The following is a 16,931-nucleotide window of genomic DNA, read 5'->3' as shown; positions in this document are numbered from 1 at the left end:
CGTGCAGGGCCTTGACTTGGCACCCGTGCCCCTAGAGAAGGACATCTGCAGTGTAAAGCGCTCCGGTCCTGGGGAGGCTGCTATGATGGCAAGTATTCGGGGGTTCCATGCAGCCATGCTCAGCCATGTCTACTGTGGCTGCCCCTGCAGGTCCCTGGGAGTGACCATCTGGGAGCTCTTCGAGTTGGGTGCCCAGCCCTATCCCCAGCACTCGGACCGGCAGGTGCTGGCTTACGCCGTCCGAGAGCAGCAGCTTAAGTTGCCCAAGCCCCAGCTGCAGCTGACTCTATCTGATCGCTGGTGAGGACCCCACCCCCTTGAACAGGCTGGGCAGAGGGGCACAGGAGGGCAGAGCTCTACAGATTGGGGCTGGTTGGTCCACTTCTACATGCTTCTGGGTCTCTGCAGCCTGAACAGGCAGGGGGGATCCCAGGAATACCCCACCCCAGACCCCTTCCCGGGCTACTGGGTCTGCTTTGGGAGATCACCTTAAAGTACCCTTCACGTGGGGGACCCGACTGTACTCCTGGCCAGCGTGCCTGTGGACGTGGCCAGGGCCACCCATAAGGGCCTCCCGGCAGGTACGAAGTCCTGCAATTCTGCTGGCTGCAGCCAGAGCAGAGGCCCACAGCTGAAGAGATCCACCTGCTGCTCTCCTACCTGTGCGCCAAGGGCACCACGGAGTTGGAGGAGGAGTTCGAGCGGCGCTGGCGTTCCCTGCGGCCCTGTGGCAGCGCAGGCCTGGGGTCAGGTTCCGCTGGCCCAGCGGCTGCTGCTGAACTCACTGCGGCCTCATCTTTCCCACTGCTGGAGCAGTTCATGGGTGACGGCTTCCACGTGGACAGCGATGATGTGCTGACAGTGACTGAGACGAGCCGCGGCCTCAACTTTGAATACAAGTGGGAGGCTGGCGCCGAGGCATTCCCGCCTGCGGGGGGCGTGTCTAGCCCGGACTCGGCGGCTCGCCTGCAGGAGCTTTGTGCGCCTGACAGCTCACCGCCTGGTGTGGTGCCCGTGCTCAGCGCCCACAGCCCCTCGGTGGGCAGTGAGTACTTCATCCGCCTGGAGGGGGCAGAGCCTGCGGCCGGCCATGATCCGGACTGCGCCGGCTGTGTTCCCAGCCCGGAAGCTGTGACCGACCAGGACAATAACTCGGAAGACAGCACCGCCACCTCTCTTGTCATGGAGCCACTGCTGGGCCACGCACCCCCTACTGGGGGCCTGTGGGGCCCCTGTGACCACCATTCACGCAGGAGGCAAGAGCCACCTTGCCCTTCACGCTCACCCTCTCCTGGGACCCCGATGTTACCAGCTGAAGACATAGACTGGGGTGTGGCCACCTTCTGCCCACCTTTCTTTGATGACCCATTGGGTGCATCTCCCTGTGGGAGTCCTGAGGCCCGGCCATCCCCCAGCGATGAGGAGCTGGAGGAGGGGAAGGCAGGGAGAGCTGCTTACTGTGGACACTGGGGCTCTAACATGTCAGCCAACAATAACAGTGGTGGCCGAGACCCAGAATCCTGGGACCCTGGCTATGTGAGCAGCTTCACAGACAGCTACAGGGATGACTGCTCCAGCCTAGAGCAGACCCCACGGGCCTCCCCTGAGCCGGGCCACCCCCTGTCCCAGGAGGGTCCCAGAGAATCTCTGCCTGAACTAGTAGCAGCCGCCCCTGGTCAGGAGCGAAGCCGCTGCTTCAGCCTGCTCCCTCTGTGTCCTGCCAAGGGCCTGGCACCTGCTGCCTGCCTGGCCACACGCCCCTGGACAGAGGCAGCTGTAGGAGGGGGTGACGACCCCCGGGTGGAACCCAAACTTGTCCAGGAGGCCGAGGGCTCTCCTGAGTCCCAGCTAGCCCATCCTTCTGTCCCCTCCCCATCCCATGAAGGAGCCTCACTTCCCTTGGAGGAGGCAAGCGCTCCCGACATCCTGCCTGCCTCTCCTACACCCGCTGCTGGCGGCGGCAGCTGGGTCACTGGCCCTAAGCCGGTCCTAGCTCTGGACAGCTGTGGCAGTTCTGAGACTATGTCAGGAGTCTTCACTGACCTGTCCAGTGATGGCCCTCACGCTGAGAAGCCAGGCACAGCACCAGCCGTGCGCTGTCTGCAGAAGCAGGTGCAGACCCCCGACTCCCTGGACTCCCTGGACATCCCGTCCTCAGCCAGTGATGGTGGCTGTGAGGTCTTGAGCCCGTCAGCTGCTGGCCGCCCTGCTGGGCAGCCCCGTGCCATGGACAGTGGCTATGAAACAGAGAACTATGAGTCCCCAGAGTTTGTGCTCAAAGAGGCCCATGAGTCAAACGAGCCTGAGGCCTTCGGGGAGCCAGCCTCAGAGGGTGAGAGCCCGGGGCCCGAGATTTTGCCCTCTGACTCCCTTGGTGGCCTCAGCAAGAAGAACCCCTATCGAGACTCTGCCTACTTCTCGGACCTGGATGCTGAGTCTGAACCCACCTTTGGCCCTGAGAAGTGCCCTGGGGTCCAGGCCTCCCAAAAGGAGAAAGACCTGAAGAGCCCACCTAGTTCAGGGCATCAGTCTGTGCAGGCTTTTCCGGGGCCTGAGGGGCCCAGGGAGGCCCCAGACACCAGCCCCAGGGAGGTGTTATCCCCACCACAGCAGCCAGAGGAGCCCTTGCCAGATGGCCCCAGGCCAGAGCCTGTGCCCGGCCCTAGTCATTCCAAATGTTTCCTGTCGACCTCAGTCCCGCTGAGCTCAGAAGGCAATGGCATGGAGTCCCAGGGCCCCTCAGGACAGTTGTCAGAGCCAGCCCAGCCCGGGCGGATGGGGAGCCCCTCCACACCCAGATCCCCACTCTGCCTGGCCCTGCCTGGCCACCCTGGGGCTTTGGAGGGCCGGCCAGAGGACGAAGAGGACAGTGAGGACAGCGACGAATCTGACGAGGAGCTTCGATGCTACAGCATCCAGGAGCCCAGTGAGGACAGTGAAGAGGAGCCACCAGCGGTGCCTGTGGTAGTGGCCGAGAGCCAGAGTGCCCGAAATCTGCGCAGCTTGCTGAAGATGCCCAGCCTTCTGTCCGAGGCCTTCTGCGAGGACCTGGAACGCAAGAAGAAGGCGGTGTCCTTCTTTGACGATGTCACGGTCTACCTCTTTGACCAGGTGGGCTGTCGCTGAGGGTATGTACAGGGCTGGGAGAGGGCAGGCAGCCGGAGTCACACAGTGCTCTGTCCCTCCAGGAGAGCCCCACCCGAGAGACTGGGGAGCCCTTCCCCAGCACCAAGGAACCACTCCCCGCGTCCCTGGAGGGTAGCCCCGGCTCACCCAGTGCCCATGGCCTGCCTCGGCGGGCTGACCACTTGCCCGACAGCTCTACTCCTGAACAGGGTGAGCCAGGTGTTGCGGGCCGGATGGCGATATCACTGTCATGGGAAGCCTGGGCTCTGAATGTCACTGGGGGCTGGGAGGTGCCATAATGCAAGTGACTCACTCGGCGGCCCGACTTGCAGGCGGTAGGTTCCAGTGGGATGACGATCTTCTGCTGGTGCCCGGCAAGGACGCTCTGGTGACTGCTGGCACTGTCCTGGCCACGCCTACTACCCCAGCTGCTCCCCTCTCACGGTTCACCGTATCCCCCACACCTGCCTCCCGATTCTCCATCACTCACGTGTCCGACTCAGAGGCCCAGTCAGTGGGAGGTGAGTGTGGTGGGTGGGGCTGAGGTGGAGGAGAGGGGATTGTGAGGGCCTGGCCGTGAGGGTGTCAGCAGGGAGACGTGGTGGCCCCTGGCCTGTTGGACATAGGCTGCTCACTTGGCCACCTGCCTCCTGGGACCTGCCCTCCCTCTGCCCAGTGTGCCCAGTCTGCCTTCCACAGCAGGCACTGGGCACTGTCTGCTCTTCTCAGCCCTACCCTGTCTTCCCACAACTTGCTAGAACATTCCCAGCACGGTGGTCTCTGCTTCTACTGCCATCTCCTGGCATGCCTCTGATCTAAGGTTCTTGCTAGGCGTCCCTGTGGGAACTTTACCCAAGTGGCGGTGCCACAGCTCACCCTGTCATGTGCCCGCATCAGGGTAGGTTCCTCTCCCATGGCCCACCCTTCTGCCTGTCCCCTTCCCCATCCCTCTCTCCCAGTTACCGTGGCTGTGGTCATCCTCATCCCTGGCAGACAGGGAGACAATTTCATGACCCTGACCATGTCCTCTTTGTTTGGGCCTCAGCTCCCGTGGGACGTTGAGGACACGTGCTAAGCATTGCTAGCTCTGGATCTGGGTGACATGGAGAAATGGGTCCCCCCCTCTCCCGCCCACTACGAGGTCTACCACATTGAACAGGCCTGTTGATGGGCCAGGGGTGGGTGAGTTTGGGTATGTGAGAGCCTGCGTCTGGTTTTCTCTCCACACGCTCACATGGCACCCCCTTTACCAGGCCCGGCAGCAAGTGCTGGGGACCGATACACAGAGGCTTGAGACCCAGGTAGCTCCACCCTTCGGAGGCTGGTGTTGTCCCTGGAGCCCCTGCCACCCAATCCAGGCAGCAGCAAGGATGGCAACTGGACATGAACCGGGACCATCGGCATCCCACAGGATCCTGGAGAAGCAGGCGGACAGGAGGCCTGAATCTAGCCCTGGACGTGTTGGGCCGTGTGTCTGTGCTGGCTCATGGTAGAATGTGTTCTGGGTGGACACCGGGGTTTGCTGCTAGCCCCTGGACAGACCTGTAGCCCCAGGGCCTGTGGGTGTCCACACTCAAGAAGGGCCCTCTGACCCCTAGGTGGCTTCCCACTCCTGGACAGACACCCCACACCCTGCAGCCACGCTCCCTATATGGCTGGCTGTTGGTGGTGGATTGTCCTCAGGCCAGGACCATGCGGTCCAAGGACCTGCATGCCCTGCTGGCTACATTCTGCCTTGTGTTCAGAGCACACTTGGCCAGGTTTCAAGATGGCTTTAAGCCTGCAGGTCCCTTTTGGGTCCCCCATTCCCTTCTCACCTGGGTCTAGGTTTGCTCTGAACAAGGTTGGACCCTGGCCTCCAAGCTCTTATCTCAGAGCCTGTGTCCAGCCTCCCTTCTCCACAGGGTCTGTCTGGATTGTTCTGGCCTAGGTCCTACTGTGTAGCGGAGGCTTCCGGACTGCAGCCGGACTGACTGACTGCCCAGGGTAGTGTGGGCAGCTCTCCCTCGAAGAGCAGTGCTCTGCCCCTTACTCTGGCTAGAGGAGAATAGAATGAACTCTACAGCCACTGTGTGGGCTCCTGCCTGCAGGCGGGGCTGGGAGAGCACAGGGCTCGGGGTGGGCTGTACAGGGAATATTTTTGTAACATGCTGGAGTGAATGGAAATGGGTGATTCTAAGTTATTGTTGCCAAAGACATGTAAAGTATATTGTTGCTTTGGGGGTGGGGCGATGTTTTTTGTTTCGTTCCGTTTTTAGTTTGAGGATAGGATGCTGGTGCAATGGTGTTCTTGTTCCTTGTTTTTTAAGAGAAACCAAGCTAAGAAGAAACAGCCTCTGCACTCGGTGTTTTCTTTCTAGGTCTGTAGCTAACACTCAGGGGGATGGCAGGTGGGGAACCCAGCTGTCACCTCTCCTGTCCCTCAAGTATGGCTCTCTCAGGTCAGACCTCCCAGAGCAGCCACCCGCACACCCCAGCCTGTCCCCAGCCCTGCGGTGGTAGAGTGGGAGGCAGGGAACTGGCAGCTGGACTCTGTGCTCTCCACTCTGCCCTGTCCTGGGGCTAGCCTATGTGCCTGCCTGATGGGTAGGTGGCTCCAGGCCTCTTCCTGGGGCAACCGATAAAGGAGCTCCCCTGGATCCCTGCACCCTGAAACTTCTGTCATCAACTCAGCTCACCACACCCCCGCATTCAAGATCTGAAGAAGTTATAAAGGTGCTCCATCTCAGTTGAAGCAGGGAAGCAGCTGGGGGGCTGGGCTGGGGCCAGGTTCTTCTCTAGGCACAACAGCACAGCTGTGTTCATGATAAATCACTCTCATAAGGGTATAGTGCGCCCCCTGCTGTTCCTGGCCGAGCAAACAGATCGCACACTGCATACAGGTAGGCACATGTTTATTGACCAGACACATACGAACTAAAAAATTAAAAATAAAATAAAAAAAAAATCAGCATGGGAATAGGCTCCCTTCCAGCTACAAGCTGACAGAATGTCCACTTGTGTGTTCAAGGTCCCACAGTCGGGACTGGAGGTGGCTGCCCCGAGTGCCGGCCGGCCCCTCTGTTGGGGCACACCTCCCCAGGAACAGCTGGGATCCAGCCCAGGCTGGGTAGATGTGAGGCATCGTTAGGGAGTGGAGGCAAGGCTGTCTTCTCCAGACAGGAGCACACGGCAGCTACCCTCGGTGGTGTGGGCGGGGACACAGGTGGGCCCATCAGCTGAGCAGAGGGGCTGATCTGTCATTGGTCACTGTTGGTTTCAGGTGAACATTGGCGAAGGGGTTCCTGGGGAAAGAAAAACGGTTTCAGTCTGGGCAGGTGCTCCAGCTAAGCTGTGTCCCAGGCTACACCAGGGACACTCAGTACTGGACCCCAGTGGCCTATTCTTGGAGTCAGGGATGGAGCTGGGTCCTGTCTCAAGGCCTGTTAGTCCACTGTCCCCTTACATGCCCCGCTGGGTGTCAGAGTGGGCATGACACGACTAGCTATTATTACCTTCCCAACTCAGGGTGGATAGCCCTGACAGTGTCCCCAAGGAAGGAAGCGAGGCCTGCTATAGCTTGGTAAGTCCCCACCCCCGGCTGGGCCCAAGGTGGCGATTCTCCCGGACACAGCAGGTCACACAAACCAGCCCAGACATGCAGGGCACCACAGGAGGCACACTGGACACACAGACATGACAGACATGAGGCGCACGTGCCCTGACTCCACAGGCTGGGGATGGACACTATGGGGATGGCTGGAAGGCAGTTTACTCTGCTGGGGGACTAGCCACCTCCCTGAGTGATGGCTGAGCCACCCCAGTGCCCTCAGGCCACAGCTGAAGGACACAAACAAGACTCAAGACAATAGGTGGGAACGCAACAGACTAGCACAGAGGCTGTACCACGCCAGCCCTCCCGGCAGCCTGTCCCGCAGTCCCCATGGGAAGACGCACTCCAGTGGGACCAGCACAGGACAGTAGGTGGGAGGGGCCAGCCAGTACCACAGTGACAGCACAGATGGCTCGTGGACACGGGGACTCGCAAGGCACAGGACTGCACTTCCAGGGAAGCGTGCTTGGTTCTACATCCATTACCTGCAATGGGGTCACCTCTGTGCCTGGTGGGTTCTCAGAAGCCTGGGGGGTTGATGGTAGGCCCAGGGTGGGCGAGCAGCCTCTCCATTCAGGGTCCCCAGGAAGACCTACATAGGTAGAGCCTCACCCTACATTTTCCTGAAGATTTTCTAAAAATCTGAAACACTTGGACTGCGAGGTTTTAGAAGGCGAAGCTCAGGAGGCTCAGGTCCCTGTGGGCTGTGGTGTTTTGTGCTCACTTCTGCTGGGAGCCAGAGATTAGGGGCCACTATCTGCTCTGCTCGTAGCCGGAGCTCCACCCCGTGCCAGGCTCCTGTGCTGCAGCCCCCAGCCCCTCACTGTGGCTGCTTGAGGTGTGAGCTAGGGCCCCCCATCACAGTGAGGGCGCTGGCTGCAGCCTCTGGCAGGGCTAGCTGTCCTTGACCCACTGCCCACTCTATAGAAGGGCTCTCAAGCCTGGCAAAGGCAACAGCTCTGGGGAGATCTGGGACAAGGACATTGTCTTCCTCTTGAGGGGTTGGGACAGAGCAAAGCAAAGAGCAGGCGGCCCCAGGTCCCAGGGCAGGACGGCTGAGGAATTTGCTGACCATGCCTTACTCCTGCTCATCTGGCTCACACCTGAACCCACCAGCTGGGACCAGAATGGAAGTTTGGACCCGGAGTGCCCCACCCAAGAGGCTCTGTTCTTCTCTCCTCCCACAAAGGCACGGGGCCACTCAGGGCAGAGAAAACCATCCACAGATGCCAAAGCCAACGCAAAGTCTCTCTCTGTACATGTTCTAGTTAGCAGAATCCAGGGACATGCTTCCTTTCGAGGACACTCAAGCATTCTGGTGAGATTACCCTGCAGGGGACATGGCTAGCACACGGTGTGCCCAGCAGAGACTAACACCAGCAAGAGAGGACTCAGCAACAGAATCTGCACCAATGGAACAGGAGGACCAGGCATCCGGGAACGGACACATGGCGTTTATGCAGGATCTCTCCCCAGCCCAGCCAGCCAGCCATGAACAACAAATACCAAGACCAGAAACCTAGACAGGCTCAAGTCCCTGCACCAGCACAGCCTGCCTTCTCCGTCTCCATTTACTATTTTCCTCAATAACCACGGAATGAGAATCTGGCCACTGCCGCCGAGAGCGAGTCCTCATGGAGGACCCTCTGTGTACCCACAGCCTTCCATTTCCTCTACCTACACAGGGCTGGGGCACCCCTGGAGCCAAACCAAGGGTGGTAGCAACCCTCCTACAGTCCTAAACCCAGCATGAGCTGTGTTTCAGTGGATACCCCTCAACAACCACAGGTAGCTTTGGAACATCCCCTTCACCCCTGGCTAGGTGAGTTAGAAGGATAGACAGACCATGGCTGGGAAATGATCAGGGGTGACTTGACAGCATTGTGCTGAGTCTGCAAACCCATTCTGAGCTATGTCCATCACACCCAAGTCCCAGGCCTAGCACACAAGGGACCTGGCCCCAGGAAGGGCTGCACCAACCTCCCTGAGCCTTTGCTCAGGTTCTGCAGCACCTGACACCGCCCCTAACTGGCTGAGTGGACCTGGTGGGCAGTGAGGTCTGGCAGGCTTAGGCAGGAGATATAGGCCATCCCAGAGAGTATCCTGGGTGTGCAGTTAGGGGCGGGTGTGCAGTTAGGTGGCCAGCCCAGAGTCAGCCAAGGGCATTTCACCCTCTCAGCAAACATCAGCAGAGCTCTACAGGGTTCCCGTCATAGATGCCCAGGAAAACTGTAACGGCAGGGCGACACACTGTGGGTCTGCCTGAGTGGCCTGGCTGCCCGTGGGCTGGGATGCATCACTGTGACTCGGGGGGGGGGGTAATGACACTCCTGTTAAGGAACACAGCTCCTGGCTTCTCAGGCCACCATCTCTGTGGTGAGGGAAGGGAATAAAACCCCTTCCACTGTGGCAGGCAATGTGAAGCAGGGTCCTCCCCTTGCCCCAAGTGGTCCACGTCTGCCCACTTTCCTGGCACCCAGAGAAAAAGCAGCCTGGCCAGTGTCTTGTAGCTATGTGAGGAGGTGGAGAGAGGCAGAGGCAAGATCTGATGGCAGAGGTCTATCCGACCTGAGTCCCAGGCTGGTTCAGCTGGGCACATTACAAACCCTCAGGACACCCCAGAGGAGCACCCAGGTACATGCTGAGTGACTGGGGGAGGCTGTTCCCCCAGGTCACCCTTTAATTGTGACGGAAGCACCAGCAGGGTAGGAGAGAATGGACCTGGGCCAGCCCCGTATCTGGCAGAGTTAAACCACAAGCTTCCAGGCAGAAGGAAGGTAGGAGAGAGCCACAAGCCCGAGGAGGCCACCAGTGGAAGGAAGGCCCAGCGCCCAGAGCAAGGCAACTTGGCAGAGGCCCCCCGGGCCTGCCGGGCAACAGACTCCTCCTGTGGAGACAGTCCTGACTCAGGCCTGAGGGTCTAGCCATTGCCACTGCAGATGCAGACAGATGGGCACAAAACCAGGGCAACTTACTAACTCTAGTCAGGGGCAGCTCAAAATCTGGCCACTTCGACACCAGCACTGTAAGGAAACACAAGGCTTATTTAAGTAAAGCTAGACGGACGGACGGACGCTGGGAAGCAGAAGGCCAGACAGGATGGATGCCTGGTGGGGGAGTGCAGGCTGCCGGGAAGAAACCTACAGTCGGGCACACGGCTCCACCTGCTGGGCAGAGGGGGGACTACGGGGCACGCCAGCACAGGTAGTCACCCTCAGGTGTCATGGGCACAGCCAGCTGGGCTGGCTCTATCTGCAAGCCTACATTGTCTTGGAATCGTCTGCAGATGAGCCAAGAGACTGAGGCTGGGTTGCAAGCTGGGGTGCACTGAGGTGTGGCGTGGCCCACACAGCCCCAACACAGGCAGGGATCTGGAAAGAGACCAACTCAGTGCAATAAATAAAACCTTTATTCCAACAGTTGACTGCAGTACAGGGCACAGTTCAGATTTTAAAAAAAAGGAAAGGAAAAAGGAAAAAAATAATTTTTTTTAGCACTTTACATCTTCATACAAGTTTGCTGTTTTGTGTCTACATTCATCCATTGCACATGGAATCCCCTGGATTTGAAACTTTTAGCAAAATTAGAACACAGAAAGTTCTTTACACAGGTCCAAGTTCTGGCTGTGTTTTCCTTAAATATAAAATAGGGTCTGCCTGTCTCTCTGTGTCTGAGCTGCTGCGTCAGACTCGACCAGCCACGCCCTAGTCCTCGGCAGGCTTGCGGAAGGGTTTTGCTAAGCACATCAGAGGCGCGTCTGCGGCTTCCCATGGGCTCCCGCCAGGTGCAGGGCTGAGCCTGCTGGGCCTTGGGCTCCACTGCCCAGAATTCAGGGTGTGAAGAGACAAAACCAGTAGCCACTGAGTCCAGTGTGCCTGTTTCTAAAGTCACCAAGACACACAAAAGATGAGGGTGCTTAGGAGGAGCTGGGCCAGGGCCTGCCTCTCCCCGCGGCCCTCTGCAGCCAAGGGCAACAGGACCATGACTCCCTCAAAGGCTGGTTATAGAAATGATTCCCCAAAGGTGTGTGTGTGGATGGATGGGTGGGGCTGGTCTTGAGGTCTTTGGAATGTCTGCATGTGGCCGGGCAGCACCTGCTCTTGTCCCCAGCTCCTGCCAGGGTACTGCATGAGGTAACGCCACCCAGTGTAGGGACGCCACACTGTCCTACATACACCTGCCCAGCAGTATCTGCCGAGGAAAGAGGCCCAGTGCCTGGCCTTGTGGGTTGGACAGGGCCTGGCTGGGGCCGCAGCCTCCATCACAGGAGTGGCCAGCTTCCTCAGGAGGCTTCTGGAGTGCCCGTGTATGCCCCTTTTCTCGGTGTAACCCTTGGAAGGGGCCTGAGGTGGGCCAAGGTCCCTGGGCCTGAGCCCCCAGGGCCCTAAGCCCCTTCCTGTTCTAGAAGAAGCCAGCACTCTGGGGGTCAGATGCAGAGTAACAGTACGCACACCGAAGTCCATGCATATCTGTTTTTGTTTTCAGGAAAAAAAAATAAGTCCTTTTTCCTGTTTTTCTTTTTTCTCTCTTTTTTTTTTCTTTTCTTTTCTTTTTTTTTTTTTTTTTTTTTTTTTTTAAGATTTTTCTTTTTCTTCAAACTCTAGACCTGGCTGGTGGCCAGCCTTAGAAAAGGGATGCGCATTGTGAACACCACAGGGCTGGGGCAGCAGGTGAGGACGCTGCTTTGCCACCCAGCCAGCAGGCCCCACCTGGCATTTAATGCTCAAGGCTAGGGCACCTGCTGGGGGCATGAGCACAGGGAGCAGCACCATGGACCCTGGGGACCTCAGAGTCTGCGGTCACAAACAAAAGGCCGGAGCGGGTGGAAAGGAAATAACCCGGGAACAAACCAACGAGAGCTGAGGAGGAAAACCGATGGAGACGGGGAAGGGCTCTTCAGAGCAGCCGCCTGGGGTCAGCGTCCTCACACTGTGGACACCAGCGTGCCACTGCCACTGTGGAACAAAGCACAGGACAGCTGCCCAGATGCATGCCCACCGCCAGCCGGGGCAGCAGGCCCACCGCCAGCCGGCAGCAGCTCTGGCCAGCAAGCAGGCTGCCTGGCCCCTGGGAGGATGATGAAGCCAGGAGAGACTGTGCTCAGGGGCAGCGGCCCCAGCCCTTGGTGTGCTCCTACCAGGTTCTAGGGAGCAAAGGCCTAGGGGTGGGCTGACGACCCTCCTGACCCTGCCCTGCATGCAGGATGGACAGAGCAGGCCAAGACACCAAGAACCAGCAGGGTGGAGGATGTGCTCGCTCCACTTAGACAAGAACAGAGTAGGATCCCCGGGAGGGGTGGGTGGGCCCAACTCTGGTGGCAGGTTCAGGGTCAAGCCTTGGTTTCCAAAGCAAGAGAAGCCAGTTTCTAGGCCCCAGGAGAGAGGTTACCTTAACCAAGCCCATGGCCACCCACACACAGTCCCAACGAAGTCTGAAGGCTCTTACCTGCTCACAGACCGTGCTCCGTAGTCATCCAGACCCTGGGAGGCAAAGACAGAGCAATCAGGTTGGGCCCGGAGACTAAGACCCTGGCCTTTACTGCCAGCGTGTCCCTGGTTCAGTCTTCAAAAGATGGCTCCACCCATGCTGAGGTCCAGGCTGGGGTCCCCAGGAAGCTGGCTCCTTCCCTAGCACTTTCTGCCTTCTCTTTGGTCCCTATGGTTGGGGACCTCTCCAGAGACTTTTGTTCCAAATGGTGACATGGATGTGGTAACCTCTCACATTAACAAGGACACCTCCCAACTAGTCGGTGGCCACATGTGCTTTCTGTACACACAGGGCAGATCACTTCATGACTCCCATGCAGTGGGGCCTCCCCAAGAAAGAGTTTCTGTGGGGACAGTAAAGAGAGGTCAGAGGTCTCAGTAGGCAGACAGAAGGATGAGCAATGAGGATGCTTCAGGAGAACACTGCTGGCCAGCTCACCTCACAGGTGCCTGGGCTGGCTCTGAGCTGGGTGTCCTGCCCAGGAGGGAACACCTTGGGCACGGACCAAAGCTAGCTGCTGATAGCTGCCCATCTCCATCAGGCGGGTTTAGCCCAGGCATTAAGGGGTGGTGAACTCATCATCCCTGGCTTCCCCAGCCTTGAACCAGTTGCTTCCCAGGGACTGGCCTATGCCCAAGGTCCATAACTCCAACTGGACACTCGGCTGCTACTATATGCCCTGATCACTGACTCCAGTGTGGCTCTGACCCTGAAGGCTCTAGTCCAGACCATTACAATCTAGACCGCCTCAGACTCAAGTCCCCCAGGTCACAATCACATTGCCTGAACTGCAGGCCCCCAGAAGGCAGCCATGGGACACCATGATAGTCCTCAGGTAGCCCAAGAAATGGTGGACTCTCTTTCTTTCCTGATGTCCAGGTGGAGACCCTGCCCCAGGATTGGATAGAGCCACAGACAAGCTGCTAGCCCTCCTGTCCTTAAGGCTAGTATAGACTAACCTTCACATGGGAGCTCCAGGTTTGGAGAAGCCACTATCCAGCCCCACAGGTCTGTCCTACACTCAAAACACCGCCCACCTTGGTCACCCTGGCTATTACTTGCACATGGGTCTGCCAGGAACCCCTCTCAGGACCTAGAGGCATTAAATAGCCATCTATGGCTTCATGCTGACCAGAAAGCTCTGGGCAGCAGCAGATCACACTACCAGCTGGACACCTCGCACCTTACAGCTTTCAGAGAATTCTAAAGTTCTGACCCCCTGACCCCTAGGTGGTACTGGGTATCCAGGGTGATCCCAGGCCAGCCATGCCCAAGTTCCCATGGCACACCAAGCAGAAGCGTGGTGAGCACACCAATTCTGGTAGAGCATGTGGTTAAGACCCCAAGCCACAGAGCCTCTGCCTCAGGCCTGTCAGCCAAGAGGCCCAGACGCCAGCCAGTACCAAGTTCCAGGTCCTTGGAGAACCCTGTAGGTTTTGCCAGCCAGGTCCGTGTGCCTCCCATGCCCCTCCACCTCAGCCCCAGGCCCCAGGGCTCACCTGAGAGAAGGCAGGGACAGCCACACTGTAGGGTCTCTGCTTGAAAGTCCCAGCTGTGTGGGTGGGGAAGGCCCGGGAAGATGTGCCGTAGTCAGGAGGGGGCACGGCCAGGTCGTCTTTGTCTAGAAGGTTGCCTGTGCTGCTACTCTTGCCCTGCTGCAGGCTGTGGGGACAAGGGGCTGGCTCAATGGCTGTGCAGTGTCCTCTGGAGACACCCTTTCCTTCGCCACACCTCACTCAGCTCCCCTGGGCTGCTGTCGGCAGCCAGTGACATGTTCATGTTTAGGTCTCCCCTCTGGCCTCCCTGCCCAGTCTCCCTGAGCTGTAATAGAAATGCACCAGGAGGAAACTGCCACGTGCTTGCTGGTGAAGCCGTGGGGCTTGCTGGTGAAGCCGTGGGGCTTGCTGGTGAAGCCGTGGGATGGGCAGCCATCCACCTTTCCAGGATGGCTGGGATTCTCCAAGGGTCAGGAGAAGCTAAGACTCAGATTCCCACCCTGCTCTAGGAGGTAGGTAGTGGAGGGTGGCACAATCATGCTGAACTAACAACTGCCCTGCATGGCACCTGCTGCTCTTTCCAGGGCGGAAGGAGACTACAAGTGCTGCCCAGTTTGGTGCCTGGGGGCCCTGCCTAGCCAGTAAGCTTACCTCATGTGCAACCTGTCACTTCCGTCGCTGTCCAGGACCCGGGTGTAGGAGAAGGGAAACCAGCCCCGCCTAGAAGAAAGGCCCTAGGTGAGCGAGTCCAGAATCCACTCTCTAGGCTCTCCAGATGCACGACTAGGCAGTATAGCGGCCCCTGTTGTCCACGGTCAGATCCCGAGCCCTACCAGTTCCCCGGCCTGTCCTTATCCTTCTGTGGAGGGTTAGGTGTTCATGTTCCAGGGAGACCAATGATGTGGCTGGTGCTGGACCTGCACCCTACCTCAAGTGTGAGCCAGGCCAGCAGCTCTGCCTGGCGGAGTTATGGGCCTGACCACGTGTACCTCACCTGCCACACAGCCTGCTACCATGACGGTCACAGCTCCAGGAGTCCAGGAGACCACTAGGATAGAGGTAATCTAGCCTCCTGTTCCTCAGAGACCTCTTGGAGGCCCCCTGCCCACTCTGCAGCTGCCATTGGGCCACAGACATGCCCAGACAAGAACTACCGTTTTCCTGGGGATGGTGGGTTGCCTCCAGGTGGCACCAAGACTTGGTGACATTGTTGAAGTTGACTGGGAACTACAGGGGAGTTGGGGGGGGGTAGGCGTCTCAGGCTGAGCTGGGTGGCCCTAAGACTTGGTGACATTGCTGAAGGCCAACTCAGACCTACAGGAGAGTTGGGGGGGGGGCGGGCGGGGATGTGTCTCAGGCTGGTCAAGTCTGCTCTGCCATACATATCAGGGCCCCCATCTTGAAAATCTCCAGGTGTACCACCATGTACATACATCCACATACATCGAGAAAACAGTGCCCTGTGCCAAACGAGCAGCAAAGAATAACCAATCACAGTGAGACATGGCTGCTGTAAAGATTAGACTGGGGGGGGGTGAGGCAAGGGTACACGTGATTACGCGTCTGTCCTGCTCAGGTTTCCAGTAGGAGGCCCTCTGGCTTTGCTAGCAACCCGAGCGCCACCCCCTTGTTTGCTAAAGCGGGCAGGCCGTTCCAAACTTGCTCCCCGAACGTGGGTGGGTGCTCACATCTTGGTCTTCTCGCTCTCGCCATAGTGCCAGCCGTCACGGGCCTCGGGCACTAGCAGAGTGATAAGGTCGCCCTCCTTGAAGCTCAGAAGAGTGCTGTTGTCACCAGCCGCGTGGGAGAAAATGGCCTTGACCCGCGTGCGGCCGTTCCGTTCTAGGCCGGCTGCCATGGAGCTTGAACGTGGCAGTGTCTTGTTCTCAGCTGCCGGGACAATGGGTGTGTGTGAGAGAGGACTGTACCTGTCATCTGGAGCCCGGAATCAAGCATGAACAACAGTCATGAACCAAACACAGGGGCTGTCCATGGCCACCTTGAGGCCCTCCACCCTCTAGCCTGTCTGTCTGCAGCAGCCAGGGTCCTGGTCTCATTCCACCATGCCACACTCGCAATCAATACACACTACATGCTCACACATGCATGGCACACCCATGCACATACCATCCACAGATATCTGTAGACATGCACACAGGCATGTGCACATATTTATACCATGCACAAACACGTGTCCATGTATATACCTACATACATGCTCCCAGTCACGTGCACGCACGCGCACTCACAAGCCTTGCTTTCTCAGCCTAGCACCCGCTGGCCCTTACTGGTGGCATAGCTGTTCTTCGGGGTCACACTCTTGCGCACGGGAAGTGTGTTGGAGTACGAATCGCTCAGCTTGCTTTGAGACTGCGGAGGAGACAGGGATTTGGGCTGGGCAGCCTTGCGGTCAGCCCAGGGGTTGTAGTCCTCGCTGTCCGGGCCTGCGACGCCATTCATGACAGGTACATTCTCCTGAGCAGACATCCGCTGGAGGAAGAGGCAGGGGCAGGGCGTCGCTGGGAGCCAGCTAGGGAGTAACCCTGCACCCACCACAGGGGCCTGGGCTTGGCACACTGGGCTTGCCCTTTGAGAACATGCTACCACCATGAGCAAAGGGAACACTAGCACCCACCACAGGGGCCTGGGCTTGGCACACTGGGCTTGCCCTTTGAGAACATGCTACTACCATGAGCAAAGGGAACACCCTCAGCTTTTGAAGGCCCAGGACTCACCCCCACAAATGGTGCCAGTTCGGGTGGTACTGGCAAGGGTTTGGCTCCAGGAATGGGGTCTGAGATGACCAGGTTGGACTTGGAGGCTGACAGGGCACTAGGAAGGATGGAGCCGTTGCTGCTGGCTATCTGTTGCATCAGCTGGACAGCACGGTCTGGGATCTTGTTGGGATCAGCACAGGCCTGCTGCCACACGGGCAGCTTCTGGGCTAGCAGCTCCTTGCCCTAGAGTAGAAGACACAGGACAGGAAGGGAGTCAGTAGCAGCATGAGCTCCTGCAGCCGGGCATGGTGCAGAGGGGTCTCCCTGAGGAAGACACCTCACATGCACGTGGCCTTGCCTGGCCCCAGTGTTGCTCTCCATCAACGGTTCCTCAAAACTAGACAGGCCACCTGTGAGGCTTGCATCTCAAAAGGGGACACTTGCTAATGTGTACACTTCTGTGCTAGATCCCCGAGAGACCAGGCATGAGATAAGACCACGGAAGGCCTGGCC

General features: G+C 58.5%; 2 protein-coding genes across 8 annotated transcripts in view; one reads left to right on the top strand and one right to left on the bottom strand.

The window, feature by feature from the left end:
- Positions 1 to 5,456, top strand: part of Aatk (apoptosis associated tyrosine kinase) — a 37,855-nt gene extending 32,399 nt beyond the window's left edge. For both annotated transcript variants that reach the window (XM_051181829.1, XM_051181838.1), the window contains 5 exons: positions 151 to 300; positions 582 to 3,111; positions 3,189 to 3,336; positions 3,459 to 3,647; positions 4,380 to 5,456. In XM_051181829.1, coding sequence (XP_051037786.1) covers positions 151 to 300; positions 582 to 3,111; positions 3,189 to 3,336; positions 3,459 to 3,647; positions 4,380 to 4,420 — 3,058 coding nt within the window. In that variant the 3' untranslated portion in view covers positions 4,421 to 5,456. The remainder of the gene's footprint in view (positions 1 to 150; positions 301 to 581; positions 3,112 to 3,188; positions 3,337 to 3,458; positions 3,648 to 4,379) is intronic.
- A 547-nt stretch (positions 5,457 to 6,003) lies between these two features.
- Baiap2 (BAR/IMD domain containing adaptor protein 2) overlaps positions 6,004 to 16,931 on the bottom strand; it is a 66,436-nt gene continuing 55,508 nt past the window's right edge. For 2 of the 6 annotated variants that reach the window (XM_051181774.1, XM_051181818.1), the window contains 7 exons: positions 16,437 to 16,661; positions 15,990 to 16,191; positions 15,390 to 15,591; positions 14,353 to 14,421; positions 13,705 to 13,867; positions 12,164 to 12,198; positions 6,004 to 6,410 (listed from right to left, as the gene is read on the bottom strand). In XM_051181774.1, the coding sequence (XP_051037731.1) occupies positions 6,341 to 6,410; positions 12,164 to 12,198; positions 13,705 to 13,867; positions 14,353 to 14,421; positions 15,390 to 15,591; positions 15,990 to 16,191; positions 16,437 to 16,661 (966 nt within the window). In that variant the 3' untranslated portion in view covers positions 6,004 to 6,340. Of the gene's footprint in view, positions 6,411 to 9,693; positions 9,742 to 10,109; positions 11,674 to 12,163; positions 12,199 to 13,704; positions 13,868 to 14,352; positions 14,422 to 15,389; positions 15,592 to 15,989; positions 16,192 to 16,436; positions 16,662 to 16,931 lie in introns of those variants that run through there. The other 4 variants (XM_051181789.1, XM_051181798.1, XM_051181807.1 and 1 more) reach the window with 4 other exon arrangements.

The sequence above is a fragment of the Phodopus roborovskii genome, unplaced genomic scaffold (genome assembly GCF_943737965.1).
Source record: "Phodopus roborovskii unplaced genomic scaffold, PHOROB, whole genome shotgun sequence".
Lineage (NCBI taxonomy): Eukaryota > Metazoa > Chordata > Mammalia > Rodentia > Cricetidae > Phodopus > Phodopus roborovskii.
This window is presented reverse-complemented; position numbering and strand designations above follow the sequence as displayed.